The sequence below is a fragment of the Labrus mixtus genome, chromosome 6 (genome assembly GCF_963584025.1).
Source record: "Labrus mixtus chromosome 6, fLabMix1.1, whole genome shotgun sequence".
In the NCBI taxonomy this organism is placed as follows: Eukaryota; Metazoa; Chordata; class Actinopteri; order Labriformes; family Labridae; genus Labrus; species Labrus mixtus.
Genome location: NC_083617.1, coordinates 11,976,980 through 11,996,649, shown reverse-complemented (window position 1 = coordinate 11,996,649; position 19,670 = coordinate 11,976,980). Strand labels below are relative to the sequence as shown.

Below are 19,670 nucleotides of genomic sequence, written 5' to 3'. Positions count from 1 at the left end.
TTTATTTTTTGAGGCATGAAGTTGTATTTTTAGTTCAAAATGACTGTTTTCGGTAAAGACAAAATAGAATAGGCTAGTCCACATTGTCTAAGTATGATCATGACACATGAGCGTGTCATGCGCGTGATAAGGAACGAGTCAATTAAGACAATTAAAGTCGTGTCGGTTAGGTTTCACATTTTATCAACGCCTTAATATTGCCTTGAGAGAAAAAAAAACGTAGACCAATAAAAAATGTTTACAGTCGCATATGAATGCCTGTTTCCAAAAACTAAAAATTCAACAGAAGGTTAGTAAGGTCAAAGAAAGAAAAACCCATCAAGCACCAGTCCTGCCGTTCTTGTGGATGTAGTAACACATCCTGACCACAAGCTGTCGCTACACAAACTTCAATGTAGTGCATTTGTTTTTAGACTAAACTGAAATTGACCTGAACATGCGGTCTTCTTATTTTCCTTACTAAAACAGTCTGCAGACACAAAAGGCTCACTTTAAAAAAATTTAAATGACAATGACAAAAAAAACAATGTAATTTGCTGTTTATGATTATAGAAGTAACAGTTCTAATTAGAAAATGACAAAAGTAACAACTTTTAAATCTAAAATGTGTGGTTTCTCTAAAAAAAAAAAAAAAAAAAAAAAAAGTAACACATTTTTGCGGTTTAATTTAATTTTTTTAAACAAATGTAAAAGTTATTTCTGTTCTCTCAACTCAACTTTGATTTTTCCTGCATGTTCTGTATTGAAACTGATTGGCGGTGTGATTTCTCCTCTAATGATGTGTACATTGACATTGAACAGTTAAAGAAGCGATGACAGGCCCGGTCGACCTCTGTTGAGAGGCCCCTGGAAACACAGGGGTTGAGGTCATTTATCGCACATTTCCGAACACACGAGAGTGTGCAATATTAGAGTGTTAGGTAAGTGGGCTGGGCTCTTTATCAATTCCACTGAAAGATTGTTGAGAAGGTGCCAAATGAGAATTTTATCATTATTAAGGTACTGATGTTAAATCAAGCATGGTGTTAAGTTGCTGATGAGTACAGTAAGTTGAGCTTAAATTTGTGACTAATATTTAGAGTGATTCCTCAGTGAGTTACTGGGCTTGGACATCCTTTTATCTGATGCACACAGACGCATGTACGCACACACGTACTTCCCCTGGAGAAGGTCCTCGTTGCTGCCTCGCTGCTCCATGCATTCCTCAAAGCTCCATGTCATCCCAGACTCTTCCAGGAAAACATCTTAACCAGAGGCCGGCCCTAAACTCAAAAGCGTCCGGGACATACCGTGTGCCGTGTCCCGCAGTGTGTCTGTTTGTGTGCGTGCTCGACTCATCTGTTTGTGTTAGGTATAATCTGTCCTGTCTACTGGGACTTTACAGTTTGTTAGTTTGGTCTCGTGTCTCTGCCAGCATCTAGTTTCCCAACTGTTGCATCATGACATCATGGCTGACATTGCTTTTGTTGACATTGCAGCAGGGTTGTTGAAAAGGAAGGGCTGCTGCTTTTTCCTTTTGTCTCCTTGTGTCTGTGGTGAGTGCTAGGTTCAGCTTTAAATACTAGACTATTTCAGCTGTGAAACTGCTTTAACATTTGGCCTCCAGCCTTCCAGGAAGTACCCTGTCTGTTTGGGTGCCTGATGTGCTTTGGTCGTCTCTCGTGGAACATTTTAAAATCTTAGCATCTGTCAACTAAAAAGTCATTGTCTTGATTTTTGTTCACTCACTGGCTCTCTGGAGTCTCGTCTTACTTTCCTATGTAACTGTCGGTGTAAATATACGTCCTAATAAATCGCTCTTTTAGTCTCGTCCACATCTGGCTGTGTTGTGATTGGATGAGCTGCGGTCTTTGACGTGGTACATCGTGTTCTAAAAGCCACAGATGTGACTGTAAAGAAATCATTTTATGGGAACTAGATGTGTATTTTGTATTTTGTATTCAGCGTTTTATTATCTGTGACGGTATCTCTGGCTTCTCTCTCTCTCTGTGAAGTGGGTGTGCTTGACATTCAGCAAAAATCCTCAGATTTAATCAAGTTGCGATGACTTCCCAAATGACAAGAGCTTATTAAATTATTTATCTGATCTTGGAAATATGTCTGCTTTAGTTTGATATGACCGTCTCTTACAGAAAATCAAAGGTGTTACAACGAAACATTAAGTTCAAAGACTGACATCGACTTTATACACGGTCCATTTGTAACTTTTGATATGCTGCTTTACCAACAACATTAGAAAGAACCTCTTTTATACAAATTAAAGCAAAGTGGCTTATGTTCATGCAAACTGTGGTAAGGGACACGTACTTGTGTACAGCTAAACATTAAATCCCTCTCTTACAGATAGAAGACACCTCTCTGCCCCACATACACATCAGAGGTTTGCAATGGAAGGCAGGGGCATGGCTCTTTTTTTAAACTGGCCAATACTAAACTAAGACCATATACAAGTTATGCAAAGAAAATAAAGATATTTGATTTCATTTAAGCATAAATATGGAAGACATTAAGACAGTCAAGGGTAAAATTGGACTGTAACCACTGGATATATTTGTAATCCATCAATCCGCCAATTACAATTAATCATTTCCTTATTTTTTAAAGGTCACAAAATAAGGAATAATGACCGTTAGCCTTTTGATTTGTCTACATTTTCTATGTTGTTGAATAAGCACTCCAAATAACAAAGATATGAATTGAATGATGGTTATATGATTGTGGGGGATGAAGATGTTTAAGATACAAATGTACCAAATGAGTTTTTACTGCAGGGGTTACTTTTAATTTCTGCAGTAAATGTATATATGGAACCAGTATGTGCAAATCAGGCTGCTGATCAACTCCTTTTATGAGGGGTCACTCGAACCTGAATCATGATTAGCTGATCAATCTGTTACATTTGCTAAGCTGTCTCAGTGTTTACATTGTTTAAACAAGAAGCTAATTTGTGTGTCTTGGTCTACAGTAGCTGCTGTGCATGTTTGCTAAGGCAACACATGTGTTGCATGCTTTACATGCTTTTTTAATGGACTTCTTGGTTTAGCATTTGTTCAGTTACACTTTTCAAATGATTTATTTAGAGGCGAACTACAGTCAAGTTGCTTCACTGAATACAGTAAACAGTCCTTGAGTGATGCTCATAGAAGAGCTGTGACATTGCTGTGAAATCTCTCTACTCCCATTTTCTCCCTCTGGATTTCCCTGGCTGATAAAGTAAAGAATATGTTACAGTACTCATAGGCATTAATGCTCATTTTGTTGCATTTTATCACACATAATGTTCTCATTATGAGCTGGGCTGAGCTGATAATTAAAACCAGTGAAACACTTTTCAACACCTTCAGCAGGCACATTACATGAGCTTTAGCTAAATGTTTGCTTAGCTTGTTTTTCTGATGTTGCCAAATGTCGATTGACTACTGTCCTGTACCAGTCACAAAATAGACATAGATTTTAAAAGTTTGTTTTATATTATTTATGTCATCCCCAACATTTTCATCACAATGGGTGACTGTTATGGAAAACCATGATCCATGTAAATGTATCGTGACAGATTTCAGATCTCCTGTAAGTGCATTGACCAACATGTATCTTAAGTATAGGGCTTTCACTGGCAATAGAATGAATGTGAATCAAGAATTTCAAAACATTTTCCTTCGAATAAACCTCACTGTTCTCACAAGAAAGAGGGTCAGAACAGGACATCAGATGATCATATTTCCAGGGGTGGTGTAAATTCTGCTGTATAAAAAGTACCCAGAAGCACTCTGTGCCCATTAAAATATGTCTGTGACTCACCAGCATGTCTCCACACCGAAACTAAATCCCAGCGTACACACTTAAAGTACCTTTTTATTTGGATCAGCCATATTTCACTCCCCCTTTACTTTGGCTTAACCGGCATCAGGAGAAAATGGAAATTGTTAACTGCTTTGCAATTACAACTTTACTGTCTCTCATGCTGGCATGGATGCAGCTTTTTTTTTTTTGTTTCAGGGCTCAGATCAGTAAATAGAGTGTGAAGTGAAAACAAAATCTCACCCTCACAGCCATCTGGGTTTAACTGTTGGACTGTTGGCACACAGGCACTGAGCCTCCAAGTGAATGCCCTGGAGACCCTGACAGAGGCATGAAAGCTTGAAAGATAGTTTTATGTGCACAGGGAATAGTACCCTTTCTTCCACATTCATTATGGACGTTAAGACACTGAGGGCAAGTGTGGGAAAGAGGTAACATTTTCTCCTACCGTGATTCTCCGAACCGAGTGCGTCTGCTTGTGCGACAACATTTTCCATGCATGTTTTTAAGCGTACATCGCCCATGTTTTCAACCCCTGTTTGGGTCAGTTTACGGAGCATTATGAGCTGAGGGTTTCCCTTGTGATGACAAAGAGTTTAACGGTGTCGAGTGAAGCCTCCTGGTGGGCCAGTGTGTGCACACATCGTAACAACATGTTTGCCAAACGCTGCAACAACAACAACCTACAATTAGGCTAAGTGAATCATTTTCTTCATTGAGCTAATTTGTTTTCCCGCTCCTAAACCCAAGACTATTATTGGGCTGCTTTGTCTCAGAATGGGAAAAAAACTGTTGGATGTGGTCATGAGAAATTACAAGGTTTTACACAGAATTTATAGCATTTATAGTCATAATTTGTTAGATTTAAACTGTTCTTTCACATAATTTCCTCAGTGCAGAGGGTGCTAATTATTGGAGGTGTTCTAGACTTCATTTGATGGATGCAGACTTTGCACATAATTAGAATATAGTAATATGTTGGAGGCCAGTGGAAAGGCAAAAGAGCCCTCAAGTGAAAATGTGATTTTTTTTTTCAGATCTTTCCCCTTTTTAGTCCTCAGAGTGATGTCTCTGGTCTCTTTATCCTCATGATGAGGGAGGTATGTGTGAGGGCCTTCTCCTCCTCTTCCTCCTGGGTGCTGAGTAAGACTCCCAGACAGGAAGTGAGTGTCTTTTGGGGAATGTGCTGCAGGCTTTCCCTTTTCTCCCTCTCCTTCTCCCCCTCTATTTCTCCCTCTGCAGCATTCAAACACTGCTCTGTTGTTCCAGCTTCCATCAGATCCACTGAAGAGTTGTTGGACTTTCCCTGCTCTTTATCCGGACAATACTACACAATCCTCACTTTAACCTTTGACAGAACCAAACCCAGGAAAAGATGTTACTGGAAACACTGCGATCAGTGGCAATGTTTTGTTATTTTGTCTTGTAGTACTTTGTTGGGCTGTTAAAAACTGAAGGTAGAGCTGCATGATTAATTTGATCCAATCATACAGTACATCAGGATCTTTTTATAATAAGGTTGGCTAGTGAAGTCAATTAGATTTTCAGGTAGAGAGTTCCATGTCATGTAACACCATTTTCTTTTAGAGAAGCTGGGAACCTGGAAAGAAACGGTGCACAGTCCTCCCTTTGGAAAAAATGCAGTTAGGAGTGGAAAACAAAAGATAGAGCCAGCAGTGCAAAGGGAAAACCTTCTCCCAGGTCTGAATGTAAAAACAGTTTATTCCCCCAGATGAGGTCGTCATCTGTCTTTTGGAGATATCAAATGATGTGATGATTAAACCGGATTCTGACTGGATACTGTGTTACGGTTGTAGTTGTGGACCACTGTAAGAGCCACTGTTAGGACACATAAAAAAAGATGCATACCTCTATTAGGACTACTTTCTGCCTCATTTGCAGCACATAGAGTTCAGCCTCAGTGAACTTTAAGGTGTGTAAACGCAATATTCTTCTGTTGTCGACGGAAATTTGAGGGGAAGGCATGGATAGAGTTGGTTCAGGATGTAATGATTGTATGGAGCCTCATGTAACAACTGTCATTATTAATACAAGATTTCAAGCAAGTGGGACGGCAGAATAAAAGGCCTTAAAGCAACAATATGTAGGAATTTGGTTGGTACTCTTTTGCGCCCACCAAAGGCCACTGCATGCAACTGCATTGTCGTAAGACACACAGTGCTATTATACGTCTACCCCTTTTAATCAACGTGTTTTTGTTTACAGACATTGTGAGAAGCTAAACAAGGAATAATACCAGATTTTTGCGCAAATACTAAATGACTGCTTGCGTCATCAGCCTGTTGTTTGCATGTGGAGTTAGTGTACGTGTATTCAGCCTCGATATATAGAGTCTAGGGTTAAATGGCTGCATTGGAGAGATTATTTGAGATAGGTTTTTAAGGTTCCACATTGAAAGCTTACTTGAAAATGGACAATGAAAGAGACAACTTTTTGGCGTAATATTGATTGATTGATTTATCTGTGAGTAAACTTGAGCCATAACTTGGATTAGTCTACTTTCTGCACAGCATTAATCTGCCAGCCGATAACATCAGCCGATATTAGCATATCCCACCCCAACGTCGATATCGGCCCCAAAAATCCCACGTTGGTCAGGCCCTAACTAATATCTGCAGGGATGTCCACTCTGCGTCTTCTTGCTTAGTCAATCTCTCTTTCCCCCTCTTAGCTTCATCTGTCACTTAGTTGTTGTAAAATGCAAGGACAAGTATTTTTTATCATGCTAGCTCCAGCAGTTCATGCTAAATAACCTTGGTGATATTGTATCCTATCTTGTGTGCCGATATAATGTTGGAAAAAAATCGACTTTTTAGATTTATTTCAGATTCAGGAAATACACATATTATGTAAAACATAAAGAACATTAGATAGACATTGATTTCAGTTATAGCTAACATGCACTCTTTCATATTTTTTTATAAAAATCACACTACACATGGTTATCACATTATGAAAAACTTGACCGCATATTTTTGTCATATCCTCTGAGCCTTATTCAGTTGTCTTTTTTAACCAAGTACTTTATAAGACTGAAAACAGTGGGTATAGTTTTAAACTGCTGTGCCTTTCAGTAGACAGGGACGTATCACTTCCTGCTATCCAATGAAGCTCATCCTTCTCCAAAATGTCACCTTTCATGAAACATCTGGCTGTTAACAGTGTAACCTTCAGGGTACCCTAAAACTACACCAAATATGGACCGTGTTCACTGGATAGTAATATGTTACACTTAAAGAAGAAAACACATCACGCACACTTATTCACCAGGAAATGTTCCTGGAAATAAAGGATAGCGTCTGCTACGTGTTAAGAAGAGTTACAGGCGAGTACAAAGAGTTAGACAAGGCAAATGGAGACACCTACATTAATAATGAGCATTTTATAACTTTTATTACCAGTGGTGGGGAAAGGAACCACACATCAGAGTATTCAGTAATAAAAGCAGTTCCGTTTAACTTTGATTTTGGCCTTGCTCAGTCGCCTCCTGCCACTTTCTCACTCTCCTTGTCCCTCTTTCTTTTACTCTCTCTTTTTGTAGGTTTTTCCTGAAACATGCTGATACAATTAAACAATTCTATTCGACTTTAGCTTACGCATTGAATTCCTTCATCCTGGGCATGATGAGGCTTTCAGGAGCTGTAATATAATTGAGCTTGAGTCGGTGGAAAAACCTGTAATTCATTACTCAAGAAAATAAAACCAGGAGTCCTATTTCAGCCGTCCGAGTGTAGCTGGAGTGCTGTGACCCATTTCTCTGCTCCTGGAACTGTAAATGGGCTGAAATGAATACCTGTTTTTCTACGTCCCTCAAAGCTCTTTTTCTTCAACCCTTTTCAAAGTGCAGATTTACATTCTGTCTGGTTTGCGGTTGCTATTTTAGAAATGTTTCTACGGGAGGGGAGGCAGCCCTGACTTATCCTGCACGTGTACGCACTCACCGCACACACATAAATGCAGAAACACACACACACACATGCACACCACCCAGCCTTTAACCACTCCCCCCCCCCCTGCGAGAGCTTTCAGTGTTTATCTTTGGAGAACCTCGGCTTTTGGTTTGTTGTTCTCGCTCCTCATTCAACATCCAAGACAATCTGCCTTTTCTCCACTTTTTTATAAGAGCACCTCTTCTGATCGCGTTCTGCCTGTTTCCAGAATATTCTCCACTTGAACAAAAGGAGAAAAAAGGGTGGAGGCTGGGAGAAGGAGGGAAAACTCATTTTGTTCAAGTGAATTCAAGGACAGGAATCTCATGGAAATCCTAACTGGATTTATGCTGATTCCCTTAGAGCTCTTCTGTGATATGAATGATAAAAAAAACTGTCCTGACTGGACGTATCAGATGGAGATACCTGAGAGGTTGAGTAATGCAGGACAGTCATCGAGGAACAGAATTAACATTGTTGCAGCCCTGCACAGATTCCTCATTCTTTAAGGAGAAGATGCATGGCTGTTAATTGATGTGAAATGTCTGTGATTTCTCAATAGTACACTGTAATGTTTACAGAGTGATTCTGGCCTGTTAAGTGAGACTGACTCCCTATTGCTCCGTGGGGGATCTAACATAGTAGATACCAGGCACCAGGAATGCACAGCGTTGTGTAATCACTTGGCAGCATGAACACAGGGGAGATGATGATAACCCAAACTTGTTGCCAACAAACAGTTTGATGTCTTATTTCCTATGCTGGGAGGGGTGGTGCTGCAAAGATGCCTCTCTGTAAGTAGTCATAATGGATCGAATGTTTATGGACACAGAGAAACAGAATGCCACCAAAACTTTAGGTCTGTTTCTGAATATGTCTTGAACTTCTAATGCTCGTGACCTCGGGGGTCAGTGAGTCAAGTTTCTCTGCCGCACAGCAACATGTGGCACTTAACGGCGTGTATTCGACAACACAGTTCCTTAGCAACCATCACGTATTTCAAAAGAGAGAGTAGCAGATCTGAGATCAGAGTGAGACTTCTGCTCTGCATAGTAGTACAATGATATGTGTTCAATTTTATGGGTATTATTGTCATTTCAATTTCTAGTGCAGTTTAACGCAGGAGAAAACACTCGATGAGTAGCTGCTTTGAAATATAACCAAAAGGTTTAATGAAGAAGTTCAAATCTGTTGCTGTTGGTTTCTGATGCTTTTTAGTTCCATGCACAGTAACAGGTGTTTGTAACAGTGACCCTGCTATCAGTGACATACAAATAAAAACCGTTATGCAGAAACACACTGTATGGTTTCCCTTCTTCTCCTCTTATTAATACTCAGACCATCCAGTACAGGAAGGACAGACTATCAATGAAAAGTCCTTTAAAGAGAAGTAATCAAAGACAGTCAATTCAAATATGCAACTTTTAAAGCATCCTCTAACTAAAGTAACATCCTTCAAAACTTGTTTTTTTTTTGTGTACAACATGCCTTATTTGTGTAAAAACAGACCCAATGGAAACAAGATGAAGCTTTTTTCTTAGACCTTCTTAGACAAAGAACTTATGGCTGCTTTCCAAATGACTCTTTTAAGTGTACAGAGAATCTTGTGATGCATTTGTTAGATAAAAGAGTGATCAGCCATGATGGATATTAGTCCCAATGATTTTATCCAAACATAGGGTATAGGGTATATAGTAGGAGGCATATTTGTCTGACGTGAAATCATTTTTCACCTGCTGCTTATCTATTTAAAACAATAATCAGGATGTCACTGTTGTGTCTCCAGCAGTTTGCTATAGAAAATCAATTAACGTAGACTGTTGGTTCTGCTGTAAACGTTTGAATTCCCAAATCTTCTCTCAGTAATGAAATACCGCTGTTTTACTGAAGAAGCAGTTTAAGTTCTTTTTTGTTTCGACGCCAACTTTTGTGAAGTACTTCACAGGGAAGCCTAAGTGTTAGCTTTGTCTGTATTCATTTGGATGCCGGCCTTATACCTGTCAGCTACTTGTCAGCTGCAAGGTGATCCACTTGTAGAAAGATCCCGTCTTTTGAAGTGAGGCGTTCAGGCATGAATGTGAGAACAGTAGAAACGACCTGACCGTTCTGATTGTTTCCTTTTAAGTCTAAACCTTTTTACCTTTAAGAGAGGCCTTTTGGATTCTGTGGTTGGAATATTGGTGGGTAATATAAAGATGTGTCAGATGGCTGACCCCCCCCCCCTTTTTTATTGTTTTATTTTTGAGGGTTTTGCCTTTATTTAGATAGGACATCAGCGAGAGAGAGTGGGGAATGACATGCTGGAAAGGAGCTGCAGGTCAGACTTGAATCAGGCCTATTATTGCTTGACAAATATACTGTTATGTGTTGAACTGATATTATCGGGCCAATGTTGGCTTTTAATGAATTATTTCAGTATTTGCATTTTTCTTATCAAAGTGAATACAAAAATGAAGACTATGAAGAAAACCATGTTTAGAGTAGAAATGGTGTCATCATGCAATTGTTCCAGCAGAGCGCACTCCTCCTCATAGTTTACAATCCGCACTTAAATTGGTTGACAATGTAAAATAATTGTTGAATGTTGTTTAATAAAGTTACTTCTTTAAGAAAGCAGGTTTACCAAATTGTTGCATCATTTATTTTTTTATTCCATCTTTGAAAACATAATAAATTGTGGAGGTGCACTGAATGCAATTTCTTTGGCCGATTTTATTTAAGGTCTTTCCTCTCGATCCCGATTTTAGCTGATTCAGAGTTTCTTTCTTTAAAGAGCTTTACTGACAACAAAAAACATTTTTGTAATTTTTCTCTCAGCTTTCTCCCTGACACCTGAAGGAATGATCAATTTCCCAACCAAGAACTACAGTTGTTGACTATTTCATTAGGCTATATCTTACAGTCTCTTACCTGTCACAGTCTGCCTCTTTCCTCATTGCTGAATGAATGAATGAAATTATATTTTATTTTGCTATATTGTAATACTCCAGTCCTGGGGAGCGACACAGAGAGAGGAAGCAGAGCAGAGTGCATACATAGGCTACATACAGTCGGCTCAGATGGCAAACAAAAACAAGTAATTTGATAACTCTTTGTGTTGTCAGTAAAGGACAAGAAGCATCTCTGTTCACACACAGAGTTACAGATGTCTCATATGAACAGGGTCAGAGTGCTTTGGTAGGTGTCCACACTGCCTTCATGATAGCTTGTGTGAGTGTGTGTGTGGCTGTGCGTGAAACTTGTCATTCCTGTGTGTGTGTAAATCTGAGATCAGCGCAGACTCTGATACAATTGGGAGGACAGGTTGGTCAGCGATCCCAGATGAACAGGCTGAAAATCATCCTATCCCGGTCACCGGTCAGTCGGTGCATCTCTCCTATATTGGCTACCATATTAGTGCCATATCTATGAACTCTCCCCCAAAACATCAGTCTACAAGTCAGGGCTCTGCCTTTAAAATCTCTGGTTGTAACGGGCCTTAACTGAAAATGTTGTGGTAAATGTTTGAGCAGATCTGCTTAATGACAATAGTACATTTACACAAAGGCCTTTACACGATGAGTATTTTGTGTGTATCGTGTTTTTTCACTAGTTCCTTTATCAGCTTCGGGTTAAATCAGCTGAGAGCTGCTATGGGCACACTGAGGGAGGGGAGCACTGAGAGCTGGTGTGAACACATCCCACTCTTATGTTCTTTTCTATGGGTATCGTAGTTCTTTAACGCCAGTCATTTTCTTCTCAGGCAGGGGGGTTCAGAGTCTGGCTTTAATATGACATGTTGTATAAATATCACTTTAGTAAAGGAATGTGAGCATACTGTACACCGGGATCTCAAACTTTTCATAGATTACAGTTGTCATTTGCTATGAAATCTGCTCCGCGAGACGTGGAAGTTGTATAACCCTTCCTTATTTTTATGCTTGCTTAGACTTTTCTGTGAATGTCCCAAGGTTCACCGTAAATCCTTCTATTTCCCGGTGCAGAGGATTTTCTGTGTGCAGCTTTTCCATTCAGAGATGTAGCTGGTGCCTTCAGCGGCTGTCTTTGCCTTTTGTAATCTAAAAAAAAAAAAACGTCTTACTTCATTGAAATCTTTTGACAGGAAGTATTTTGCTTGATAAATTTGGCACTGCCAAAGATATTTGAGTAACTAGGTGTGTAAGCTCCCCCTTGATTATTTGGTTGTTATAGCGTGACTGATTTAGCATTTTTTCAAACAAAACAGATATCTGCTTACGACTACATTAAGAGTTATTGGACCCCTTTTTACTTGAAGCCGTCGTAGATTTTATCATCGTTAGAGTTGGCATTTTAATGGTGGTCTCTCTTAGTTCTTCCATTTAACCTGGACACGCCTGGGCAAGAACTTACAAATGGTGAAAAATATTCATGTCAAACTTTGGATTATTAAAGCTTGTGTCTCTATTGTTTGTTTGATTGTTGTGTATATTGAAGTCCAAACTGAAGAAAATCAGCTCTGTTTACATTCCTTCCATGTCAAAACAGCGGAATCTCCCAGAGTTCGTCTTTCCACAAAATAATGGATACCAGACCGTGTTCCATCTGCAGAGTCTCTTTTTCCCGTCACTGCCGCTTCTCTCCGTTCTTTACATGCAGTGACAGTGATTAGATGCATTAAATAATTGCATGGAGAGAGTTAGAGGGTGTGGATCTGATTTACTGGTACCATCATGTTTACTTAGTCCAAATAATAGACAATCAAGATGACTGCTTTCAATTAGTGCCATGTTATTTGCTCCATATTTGGAGAAAGAAACAAACACCAGGGGACAGAATTGATTGCAACATGTGCTCTGTGCTCGGGGGTCTTGTGTTGTTTCTCAGCTGTGACGCCTTTACAAACTGCTGCGCTCAAAGGGAGGAGAACTGCGTTGTCCTTGTACAACCTGAGCCCCAAAGCATTATTAAACCATATCAGCTGCAGCGTCCATCATGCAACATTGATTTTGCGATGTTGAAACAAAAAATACGATAATGTAGGGATGTGCTCTGTCAAAGCATTCTGTTGATTTGCCTTTAGTGAGGCGCGTAAATTTAAATCCAGGGGTTTCAGTTTGCAGCTAAATAATAGCCTTCTTGGTTATCTTAGTAATGAAGCTGTGTATTTATGTGGTTAAATGTCTGTCAGCTCTTTAAGACAAGAGGCAAATATAAATACAAAGATAATCACTTTTCTTCCATCTAATGGTTAAATGGCGGCAAATCAAATACAAGCCTGAAGGTTGCCTGTCAGTGGCTGTAATTCAAACCCATGATGTCAGTGCAACCTCGATGCAACAATATATTAAACGTAATTGTGAGCTGTGATCAAAACATTGACAACATGCAACCTAGCAGTGGACAAGAACACTGGAAAAAAAACTGCTCGTTAATAATATCACAACGTAAGTCCAAGGTCAGAATGGGCTTCAACTTGAATGTTGGCTTCCATCAAGCTAAAAGGATTCACTTCCTATAATCAGGGTAATACTGTCTTGTCATGTTATGCCGTTTTGACACTCTCATATCTCGTGGTTTATTATTGGGCAGCAAGCTTACAAAAAAAAGACTTGATTGGTTTCAGGCCCCTCGCGCACATTGTTGCAGTGCAGAGGCAAAGTTTTGTAAACTGTCATCACTCCCTGCGCTGATTACAACAAAACTTCCTTTCTCCCCATCGTCACACTTTTCCTCCAGCTCAGTAGTAATTTCCACACTAACGATTTGGATACAGTTTAGTGAAGCATTTCATCTGTCTGACCTTTCTATGTTAAGTCCCATTATGTAGCAATCATCTTTTTCCAGCCACCTCATTGGATGTTTCAATAACTCAATGGGATTGGTCTTTCCTTGAATATATTCAAGGATTTTTTTTTTATATATACATTTTTTCCTAGTTTACTGATTTTGACAGTACTTTTCTATTTCTAAATCCATTTTTTTTTCCAATACCTTAAAATCTGTCACATCATTCAAACACATAATTCATTATTTCCTCAATTCCCAGAGAGTTCAAACATGGATGACATACTACGACTCCTTTAACTTTGAAGGGCCACATTTCTAAATCATATAACTCAATTATGTCATTTAACAGTATATCAACAGACAACATCAAGGCCACATGGGAAGAAGAACTAGAGTCAGACGTATCAGTCACATGGGACAGGGCCCTGAGCCGGGTGAATAGAATCTCTTCTTGAGCACGTCTACATTTCATACAATTTATAGTTCTCCACTGTACTTATATATAGCAAAGCTATAGAGCCATTGTAGAGTCGCCGAAGCGGACTTGACTCACATATTTTGGTCGTGTTCTAAGCTGTTAGAGTTTTGGACATTTGGGATTTTGAATTAGGCTTTTGGTCTGAATTTACAACCTAGCTCTACAATGGCCAACGGAATGATATTGTTACCGAGCAACAAGGAATATGCTATTGCTTTTGCATCACTGATAGCTTGAAAAAGAATACTTTTAGAATAGAAGTCTTTAATACCACCAAGGGTTTAATCGTGGCTTTCTGATATGATGAGGTTTTTGAAAAACGTAATACTTTCTTAGAGGAACAACCAAGAAATTCTACAAAGTCTGGGACCCAGGTTATTTTGACAGAGTTGCAACTCTCCCCTCTCAATTGACAGTAAAGGTTAAACACCTAAACCACCACAAGAGACCCCCCCCCCTCCCTTTTTTAAATATATTCTCTGGTTTCTTTCTTTCCTGGACACATGAGTTTTTGTATCAATGTTTCTATTGTTAAAATGCTACATTCTTGAAACACTGTATATACTTTGTCTAAAAGAAATGTGAACATTGTAAAATGTCGCAATTCACATTACATTGTACATACGTTATCTATAAAGAAATACAAATACTTTAAATATTCTGTATATATTTGTCATATCAATCACAGACAAATTCTGATCTCAATCATGTCTCTGTGACTCTCAGCCTGTGCAGCTGCGATCACATCTTTCATGCTTGTCACCATTTTTGACTCAGTCACAGGATGACGACACCCCCAGACTTAATCACCGCTTCAAAGCTCTCAGTGACTCTGAATATTCTAACCAGAGTAACAGCCCTCAATGAACAAGCACTTAACCTTCTAATTAGACGGTCTTGAACCTGACAGACTTTCTTCATCGTACTATGAACTGTGTGCTCTGCAGAATGATACAAATGCCTTGAATTGCTAAACATTATAAAACAGATATCATGGCAGAAAAGTGTTTTATGTGTTTTATCATTGTTTATTATATTAGCTTCTTATAGTGCACATTTTGAGCAAGTGAAGTGTAGGAGGACATTATACATCTCTCTCTTCATATCATTATTCGTCCCAGCAGAGCTCAAAGAAAACCATGCTGTTCTCCTGTTTCGGCTCTTGGTTCTCCCACGGCCAGTTTATACGCCACTCATGTGCCAACAGGATGTTTTGCTCTCAGCACATGGCTCATGTTTTCACTCATTTTCTGTATCAGATGCCAGAAATGCTGCTGCACTGTTTGTGTTGCTGCAAGGTAAAAGAAAGATAAACACAATGCAGTTCTCAGGTTTTTATTTGTCTCCTGATTCACGTCAGGAGGCCTTATTTGGCTCGATTATTTGAGTTTTTATAGGTTGTGTGGTGTTGCCATTCTACTGTTGGCAGTGGATATTTGCACATGTGCATGTCTCTACTGCAGCTACAGAATATAGGCTGCTTTTAATTTTAATGTTTGGAAAAAAAAATAAGAGTGTGTGTGTATACATAGAGGAAGAGGAGTATGCATGTTTTGCAGTTGAGTGTATATACAGTACATTATGGATAAGCGATTTTGCATGGATAGATTCTGTTTGATTTCATTTTAACTTTTGTTTGCTCTCAGGCGAGAAGCTGTAATGAATTACTCTTGTAATTTAATGTTGTGATCATGCTTTAGACTTCTCAGTAAATGTTTTCTCTGGGAATTATGACAGCCAGTGTTACAAATCAAGTGAGTTTAAAGCCCCTGCTAGGGTTTTTTTTAACTGGTTATGAAAGAGCGTTTTCAATTAAAACCAATGCTTCTTTATGATATGCTCAAGTAAAAAGAAAAAAAAGGATCATCAGTGAATTGATTGATTCTTTCTATTTTTAATGTCTGAAACCGCTGCTGAAGGGTGGGTAAACATTGTGCTGCTGAAAAAGCCTTTTCAAAAGTGACACAAATGATCTATGATTAATACAGTTAACTGTTAAAAGAAAGCAGGAAGAAGACGTGTTTGCTAAAGAATACTACATAGGCATGTTTGAGACAAAATCAGCAAAGAGATAAGAGGTACCACTTTGTCCACAGGGGGCGCCAACAGTTAAAGTTCCTCACAGGAGCTCAGAGAGTAAATGAAACCTTCACTGAGATGAATAAAAGATTATGAGACTCATCATGATACTGCTTTTACTGAGAGTATAAATGTCTTTTTTGTGCAAATGAAATGTGTGTAAGTACCTTTTTAACTGTCTCAAGTATTCCTCTGTTTATATCTGTTTTATTCATTGGCCTTTTCCTTTGGGATGGACTTTAGTTAAGATGATTTAAGGATACTGAGACCACAGACAAAAGAGCATCACGCTCGCTCTCCTTCATTTTCTCACCAGATAAGGAGGGAAAAAAACAGTCTGGACTCTTTTTGTTTGTCTTAGTTCTTACAGGAAACTCTTGCAGTAACCAGAAACAGAGTCTTTCATAACCGAGTATGACTTCAGGCCACCAAAGAACATTTCAGCTTGAGCTGTTCTCCGTCATTCCCTAAACTAAATATTTGATATAAACACTTCTTGTGACCATAATGTCAAGATGTTTCTTTGTCTATAGTCAGCACACATGGCTGTATTGTCTACAGGAACCAAGATATTAGGGCTGCTTCCCACAACCAATGATAGTTCATCTATAGAAATGTTTTTAATGACTCATTCGCCCATAGAAGTCAAAGATGACTGATATGGCATGATATCAGAAAAAGAAAGAACAGCTGTTGGATTTTTTTTACCTATTAAAGAAAATAAACCGACCAATTTAATCTTGAACAGCTAAACAAATGATCCCTTCAGTTTTACATGTAGTCCTCACTCAGCGTTTCAGAAAGTTGTGTTTAAACTCAGTTCACACCTATGTTTACGTCTGGTTTCATGTTGTTTCCATTGTCAGTTTTTCTACTATCTCTCTTTTACATGTGGCTGTATGCTGAGTGTGTCACTGTGAGCGTCAGTGGCTTTGCTAGAGTCACCCTATCTTTAAACCAATGTCAGAAGCAGCATCAGAAGTGTCCAGTGTTGCTTTTGCAAATCAAGTTTTCCATCATCAACAGTTTACGTCTTTTGATTTTTCATTGCTCACAGAAGTTTCAGTTGTCGTTTAAAAAAAAAAAAAAAAAGTCTGTTTTAGCCTCATGTCTTTGTGAACCGTGGCCGTGACTTGTTTACCAGGTAGCCTGCTTCAGAACAAACACTTCACAAATGCTGGTGATGTTGACATTAGGGGGGCGGGGCTAAAGGCTATAACGTCAGGTCAGCTTTAAGATGGAAGTGTTATGTGAGGATTTTAATCTGCTCTGTTTGTGCTTTGAAATCTGGTGTCTCAGAATATTAAGTTAAAGGTGGTTTGAGTATCAAAATAGTGGATTCTCTGCTGAATTTGCAAGCTAATTGTTTGAGTTTGTTGTGCCGATGTGCTCCATCTAAAAATCATTTTTAAATATTGGATTCCACTCAAACATGTTTTCATATAACAGGACTTTGGATTTCCTAACATGGTTTTTGGTACCGGCCAGCATTCATGAAAACACAGTAAGACCTGAAAGTGACTCTGCTGCTGCTCATGACCCAGATTTACAAAGACAGCAACGGATCTGTCTGGAGAAGTCTCGCTGCAATGCAGGATTAAACCTTCCCTGTACTCCCAAATGACATGAGATCCCTCCTTGGAGAGCAGAAGTGCATTTTGCATCAATAGAGCTGCCACAGTCTGAAGAACTTGCAGATGTGTTGGAACACTTAAAGCCTGATTTTCTGAGCTGGTTGGTTCTTTTTTTTGACCTAGCTTACTGTATCTGCTGGGGGAGTTTCTTGCCATTTTACACCTGCTAAGAAAATCATTTTAAACCCCCGGAAATCTCCTGAGTGCTGGCTTTATTTATAAGTGATTCTGGGCGGTTACATTAAAAGTTTTTCAAGTAATGTGGTCTCAAAGGAGTGTTTGCTGACAGACAGATTTCAAAACTTCGATAGCCGTTTTCAAATGCGTGAACCTGTTGACCCAAGTGTGGTATGAAATATCCCATTACTTTACCACTGTTATAGCCCAGATATTTCCACTGTATCCATCAATTTGTTACACGGAAGCTGTATCCAATCTCTGGGATTACAGAAAATAACTTGGAACATTATATTCCCTTCCTGTTAATGAGCAGCACCAGTCTGCTTTGCCAAACTCAATATCCAAAGAAATGGAGATCCACCATAAAGATACCCTAACATCTCAAGGAGACGAATAACCGAAGTGTGTTTCTGCCGTGTGGTTTTCTGAATTTATTTTTCTTTCTCTCTGTCTCCTTCTAGCTGCCTCTGAGGGGAGAGTCAATGGCGGGGAGGATTTCTTTCAGAAGGTGAGTGTGTAATCTCTGATCCCGACGTGTTTGCTTTGTCTTTCGAGTTGTGCTCGAGCCCACTGAGCCGACGTTTCTCCCTCTCGGTGAGGGAGCAGATGCCAGGTGCTCCTCCAGTGTCTCGTAATTACGGATCAAAACAAACAAAAACATCGGGACGACAATGACGTGGAGTCGCTGCAGGACCCTGATCCTATAACACAGCTGGCACAACACAGTGGGCCTTTCTCACTTACATAATGTACCATAACATGGAGGGTGAGAAGGTGAAACACAAGCCTGATCTGGTCCACACTGCCTCATTAACTTTTCTTCATCCCTGATTTAATAAGTTAATGCTTTGAAGAAACTTCACATGCAATAAAACAAGGATCGGCCTCAGTGGTTTTTAAAAACCTAAAAATCATTGAGCAGTCAAGTGTGGGACTGTTTCTGGGAGTAAAGCTTCACTTTATAGGGTTCAAATTAGGGATGTGAGCGACTAGCTGACGAAACGCTTTATGTTGTCATCCTCACTAGTCAGCACCAGAACAAGTTGTCGGTTAAACTAATTTTATATTTATGTGAACGTAGGCCCACAGTTTCAGTTCAATGTTGTGTTTAAGCTGTATTGCAGCCACCAATGTCTTAATGGGCCTTCTTTCCTTGCTCTACTGCTCTGATGTAAACAAGCACAGTGAATAGATAGCATCCTTAGGTGCTGCACTTTTTGGGTTTAAGCAGTATTTTGATCTAGATACTCGAGGTAGGCAGTGTCAGTAACCACATTCGACACAGCGATGTGGACAGCTACCTGCAAAGACGACAGAATGCTGGTGGTGCTAGTACCGCTGACTTTAGCCACGCTCAGCAACACAATTTGACGTTGTTCTCCTGCAGACGCTGTGATCCCACTCGCTCTGAAACATGACACAGCTCACAGAAAATAACTGCACATGGTATGGTTCCCCTCAACTTCAATAAATTGTCCTCGCGATTGTTTTCTGAATGTTTTTTTTTTTTTTCCCTTAAGACTAGTCGGCTAATCTGACTTGAATTATTTTAACATATGCTTTTCTAGTAAAGTGGATTAAGTTGAGCGAATACAAAATCATTTTATTTGATAACTTCTTTTTATTCCAAGCTTGGCAGGTCTGACACAGGAATGTAGCTTCCTCGCTCTTTTTTTCTTTTTCTTTTTTTTACAAATCTGGCTACTCTAAGATGAAGAGGCCTCAAATAAAGCCTTTATGTCTCTGTTTCTATAGCTCACATCTACTCTGGCTAACTCATATCATTTTCAAACACAGGTCATG

The 19,670-nt window shown here is 39.3% G+C and overlaps 1 protein-coding gene across 1 annotated transcript in view; it reads left to right on the top strand.

The window, feature by feature from the left end:
* The window catches only part of LOC132975460 (protein bicaudal C homolog 1-like), a 58,823-nt gene that overhangs the window by 666 nt on the left and 38,487 nt on the right, over positions 1-19,670 (top strand). Inside the window, exon 2 of the mRNA XM_061040008.1 lies at positions 18,329-18,375. Within this exon, the coding sequence (XP_060895991.1) occupies positions 18,329-18,375 (47 nt within the window). The remainder of the gene's footprint in view (positions 1-18,328; positions 18,376-19,670) is intronic.